The 6070-nt window shown below is 40.7% G+C and overlaps 1 protein-coding gene across 4 annotated transcripts in view; it reads right to left on the bottom strand.

Annotated features, from left to right (window-relative positions):
* Positions 1-1297: 1297 nt before the first annotated feature.
* LOC126354451 (uncharacterized protein KIAA0930 homolog) overlaps positions 1298-6070 on the bottom strand; it is a 104534-nt gene continuing 99761 nt past the window's right edge. For all 4 annotated transcript variants that reach the window (XM_050004141.1, XM_050004142.1, XM_050004143.1 and 1 more), the window contains one exon: positions 1298-1697. In XM_050004141.1, the coding sequence (XP_049860098.1) occupies positions 1657-1697 (41 nt within the window). In that variant the 3' untranslated portion in view covers positions 1298-1656. The remainder of the gene's footprint in view (positions 1698-6070) is intronic.

Below are 6070 nucleotides of genomic sequence, written 5' to 3'. Positions count from 1 at the left end.
AACCCTTGCTCTCAATCCTGTACCTCATGGCTCATATCCCTGTAATAGACCTAGATGCAAGACATGTCTCATACTTCCTCCTACCACCACCTACTCCAGTCCGGTCACTAACATCACCTATCCCATCAACGGCAGGGCTACCTGTAAAACCAATCATGTGATTTTCAAGCTAAGCTGCAACCTCTGTGCTGCATTATACATAGGCATGACACCAACAAACTGCCTGTCCGCATGAATGGCTACCAACAAACTGTTGCCAAGAAACAAGTGGACTACCCTGATGCTGAACACGCTGCCAAACATGATATCCCTCATCTTAATCACTGCTACACAGCCAGTGCCATATGGATCCTTCCCACCATCACCAGCTATTCTGAATTGTGCAAGTTGGAACCTTTCCTGTAATATATCCTTCGTTCCCGTAACCCTCCTGGTCTCAACCTTCGTTAGCCACTGTCCTCACCCACCCAGCCCCTCCCTGTTCCCATTCCAGCACTACACAGCCGTCATTTCACCGCCACACCCAGTCTTTTTAATTTCTTTTATTTCTCTCCTTTCCGCTACTTACCCCCCCCCCCCCCCCCAACCCTCCACCCGCACCTTCTCTCTTGCCCTTCATCTAAACTGCAACACTTCACTGTCCGCCACTCCACCATACTATCCCTCCCCCTCCCCACCCCAGCCTCTTCCTTACCCAGACCCAGTCGCCACTCCCATCATGCATTGGTGCTCTCAGCTCTCTGAGACTGTAGATGTGTGTGCAAGTTGCATTAGCTTTAATTGTGTGAATCTTTTTATTGTGCCTGTTGCGACTCAGCATCTCTGCTATATGGTGAGTAGCAACTTTTCTTCTCTGGTATTGTTATATCCCATTACTGTCCGCCCTGGTAGCTGAGTGGTCAGCGTGACAGACTGTCAATCCTAAGGGCCCGGGTTCGATTCCCAGCTGGGTCGGAGATTTTCTCCGCTCAGGGACTGGCTTTTGTGTTGTCCTAATCATCATCACTTCATCCTCATCAACGTGCAGGTCGCCGAAGTGGCGTCACATCGAAAGACCTGCACCAGGCGAACGGTCTACCCGACGGGAGGCCCTAGCCACACGACATTTCCATTTTTTTATCCCATTACTGTATTTGTTGTATAAGAAGGTTTCATGGGTTGGAACTCTGAAGTAAATCTTTGTAATAATAAGTAGTGATAAGCTGCTACATTAAAAGTGACACAGTAGTTCGTCAGAGTACTATAGAGGCACTGAAGAAGAAAGTAAATCAATAAATAAATGTGTTGCTTCACAAAGTTCTTCACAACTGTGAATTCTAAGATTTACAAATTTATTTATTAAATGCAATTATCATGTCAGCATTTTCTCACAACAAAGGCATATTTTAGACCTTATTTAACAAAAAGTGAAATGCGAAGGATATGGAAGATCAGCACATACTTATAAAAGTCAATAAGTATATTGTTCTATACTACATTGCACTTCTAAATGACTTAATTCTCAATTCCTTACATCAACACACGACACACCATTCAAAGATACATCTATAAAATTCTTTGGCAACAGGATGAGCAGTAACAAAGGAACACATTTTGTCCAGCACTGTCCACATCTTCTTCTGCTTTGTACTGTATGATCACATACAGAAAGTGTTGCTAGAAAGTTAAAATGGGACCCTCTCGATGATCCAAGATGTCTGGAAAAGAAACAAAATGTAAGCTGATTAAAAAAATCACAACTACATTATTAGAAGCAGCAGCGCTAGAAAAGTATCTCAAGTATTATTTATCACTACACATGCACTTTCCTTTACGGAAGAGGCTGATCTGCAACATGCCCTCCCCCTTGGTTGTGAAGTGTGAGTGGCAGAATTTGGTATCCTTTCAGGATAAAAGTAGTGTAAGAGAAGAGATAGGATGCAGCTTCTATCCCCTTACCTGTAAGTATGAAGTACAACCTGAACTGGTGATGTACATGAAGCAGAGTGACACACTTTTACAGGTGAAAATCGTCCACAATGTGTGTCAGGTCAGAGACGTTACAGAAAGGGTAATGTAAATATAATCCTTGCAGTAATAGTAGAACCATCAGTTACGTGCTCCTTGAATTTCTTTCAGTGTGTAATATTTAACTTTAAAATGTGGTGACTAATATCAGTAATGTGTAAAGTTGGATATTTATCCAAACTTTTATTATTGAAATAGACACAAATTTATGCTTGATATGTGTTGTATATTGAGCAAGCAATAAAGGAAACAAAAGAAAAATTCAGAGTAGGTATTAAAATCTATGGAGAAGAAATAAAAACTTTGAGGTTCACCGATGACATTGTAATTCTGCCGGAGACAGCAAAGCACTTGGAAGAGCAGTTTTACAGAATGGACAGTGTATTGAAAGGAGGACATAAGACGAACATCGTTGTTGTTGTTGTGGTCTTCATCTGAATCTGCTTGGTGTATTCCATCTCTTGGTCTCCCTCTACGATTTTTACCCTCCATGCTGCCCTCTAATACTAAACTGGTGATCACTTGATGCCTCAGAACATGTCCTACCAACTGATCCCTTCTTCTAGCCAAGTTGCGCCACAAACTTCTCCCCAATCCTATTCAATACCTCCTCATTAGTTATGTGATCTACCCATCTAATCTTCAGCATTCTCCTGTAGCACTACATTTCAAAAGCTTCTATTCTTTTCTTGTCTAAACTATTTATTGTCCATGTTTCACTTCCATACATGGCTACACTCCATACAAATACTTTCAGAAACAACTTCCTGTTACATAAATCTATACTCAATGTCAACAAGTTTCTCTTCTTCAGAAACGCTTTCCTTGCCATTGCCAGTCTACATTTTATATCCTCTCTACATCAACCATCATCAGTTATTTTGCTCCCCAAATAGCAAAACTCATTTACTACTTCAGGCGTCTCATTTTCTAATCTAATTCCCTCAGCATCACCTGACTTAATTCTACTACATTCCATTATCCTCGTTTTGTTTTTGTTGATGTTCATCTTATATCCTCCTTCAAGACACAATCCATTCCATTCAACTGCTCTCCCAAGTCCTTTGCTGTCTAACAGAATTACAATGTCATCGGCGTACCTCAAAATTTTTATTTCTTCTCCATGGATTATAATACCTACTCCAAATTTTTCTTTTGTTTCCTTCACTGCTTGCTCAATACACAGATTGAATAACATCGGGGAGAGGCTACAACCCTGTCTCACTCCCTTCCCAACCACTGCTTCCCTTTCATGCCCCTCGACTCTAATAACTGCCAACTGGTTTCTGTACAAATTGTAAATAGCCTTTCGCTCCCTGTATTTTACCCCTGCCACCTTCAGAAAGAGAGTATTCCAGTCAACATTGTCAAAAGCTTTCTCTAAGTCTACAAATGCTAGAAACGTAGGTTTGCCTTTCCTTAATCTAGCTTCGAAGATAAGTCGGAGGGTCAGTATTACCTCACGTGTTCCAATATTTATATGGAATCCAAACTGATCTTCCCCAAGGTCGGCTTCTACTAGTTTTTCCATTTGTCTGTAAAGAATTCACGTTAGTATTTTGCAGCCATGACATATTAAACTGATAGTTCGGTAATTTTCACATCTATCAACATCTGTTTTATTTGGGATTGGAATTATTATATTCTTCTTGAAGTCTGAGGGTATTTCACCTGTCCCATACATCTTGCTCACCAGATGGTAGAGTTTGGTCCAGATTGGCTCTCCCAAGGCTGTCAATAGTTCTGATGGAATGTTGTCTACTCCCAGGCCCTTGTTCCGACTCAGGTCTTTCAGTGCTCTGTCAAACTCTTCATGCAGTATCATATCTCTCATTTCATCTTCATACTCTTACATTTCTATAATATTGTCATCAAGTACATTGTCCTTGTATAGACCCTCTATATACTCCTTCCATCTTTCTGCTTTCCCTTCTTAGGTTAGAACTGGGTTTCTATCTGAGCTCTTGATATTCATACAAGTGGTTCTCTTTTCTCCAAAGGTCTCTTTAATTTTCCTGTAGGCAGTATCTATCTTATCCCTAGTGAGACAAGCCTCTATGTCCTTACATTTATCCTCTAGCCATCCCTGCTTAGCCATTTTGCACTTTCTGTCGATCTCATTTTTGAGACGTTTGTATTCCTTTTTGCCTGATTCATTTACTGCGTTTTTATATTTTCTCCGTTCATCAATTAAATTCAATATTTCTTCTGTTTCCCAAGGATTTCTATTAGCCGTCGTCTTTTTACCTACGTGATCCTCTGCTGCCTTCACTACTTCATTCCTCAAAGCTACCCATTCTTCTTCTACTGTATTTCTTTCCCCCATTCCTGTCAATTGTTCCCTTATGCTCTCCCTGAAACTCTGTACAACCTCTGGTTTAGTCAGTTTATCCAGGTCCCATCTCCTTAAATTCCCACCTTTTTGCAGTTTCTTCAGTTTCAATCTACAGTTCCTAACCAATAGGTTTGGTCAGAGTCCACATCTGCCCCTGGAATTGTCTTACAATTTAAAACCTGGTTCCTAAATCTCTGTCTTAGCATTATATAATCTATCTGAAACCTGACAGTATCTCCAGGTTTCTTCCATGTATACAACCTTCTTTTATGATTTTTGAACCAAGTGTTAGCTATGATTAAGTTGTGCTCTGTGCAAAATTCTACCAGGTGGCTTCCTCTTTCATTTCTTACCCCCAATCCATATTCACCTACTACGTTTCCTTCTCTTCCTTTTCCTATTATCGAGTTCCAGTCACTCACGACTATTACATTTTTGTCTCTGTTCACTATCTGAATAATTTCTTTTGTTTCATCATACATTTCTTCAATTTCTTCATCATCTGCAGAGCTAGTTGGCATATAAACTAGTACTACTGTAGTAGGTGTGGGCTTCATGTCTATCTTGGCCACAATAATGCGTTCACTATGCTGTTTGTAGTAGCTTACCCACACTCCTATTTTTTTATTCATTATGAAACCTACTCCTGCATTACCCCTATTTGATTTTGTATTTATAACCCTGTATTCACCTGACCAAAAGTCTTGTTCCTCCTGCCAACTAACTTCACTAATTCCCATTATATCTAACTTTAACCTATCCATTTCCCTTTTAAATTTTCTAATCTACCTGCCCAATTAAGGGATCTGACATTCCACGCTCCGATCTGTAGAATGCCAGTTTTCTTTCTCCTGATAATGACGACCTCTTGAGTAATCCCCACCCTGAGATCTGAACGGGGGACAATTTTACCTCCAGAGTATTTTACCCTGGAGGACACCATCATCATTTAACCATACCATAAAGCTGCATGCCCTCAGAAAAAATTACGGCAGTAATTTCCCCTTGCTTTGTCTGGACTCTGACCTCCGTTGTGGTTGCACCTATGGTACCCCGGCTATCTGTATCACTGAGGCACGCAAGCCTCTCCACCTACGGCAAGGACCATGGTTCCTGAGGGGGGAGGGGGGGGGGGGGGAAGATGAACATCAACAAAAGCAAAAAGAGGATATGGAATGTAGTCAAATCAAATTGGGTGATGCTGAGGGAATTAGATTAGGAAATGAGACACTTAAAGTAGTAAAAGAGTTTTGCTATTTGGGGAGCAAAATAACTGATGATGGTCGAAGTAGAGAGGATATCAAATGTAGACTGGCAATGGCAAGGAAAGTGTTTCTGAATAAGAGAAATTTGTTAACATTGAGGAAAGATTTATGTGACAGGAAGTCGCTTCTGAAAGTATTTGTATGGAGTGTAGCCATGTATGGAAGTGAAACATGGATGATAAATAGTTTGAGCAAGAAGAGAATACAAGCTTCTGAAATGTGGTGCTACAGAAGAATGCTGAAGATGAGATGGGTAGATCACATAACTAATGAGGAGGTATTTAATAGGATGGGGGAGAAGAGGAGTTTGTGGCACAACTTGACGAGAAGAAGGGACCAGTTGGTAGAACATGTTCTGAGGCATCAAGGGATCACAAATTTAGCATTGGAGGGCGGCATGGAGGGTAAAATTCGTATAGGGAGACCAAGAGATGAATACACTAAGCAGATTCAGAAGGATGTA

Source organism: Schistocerca gregaria, chromosome 3 (assembly GCF_023897955.1).
Source record: "Schistocerca gregaria isolate iqSchGreg1 chromosome 3, iqSchGreg1.2, whole genome shotgun sequence".
NCBI classification, from domain to species: Eukaryota; Metazoa; Arthropoda; class Insecta; order Orthoptera; family Acrididae; genus Schistocerca; species Schistocerca gregaria.
The sequence above is the reverse complement of the archived record's forward strand: the minus strand, read 5'-3'. Positions and strand labels throughout refer to the sequence as shown.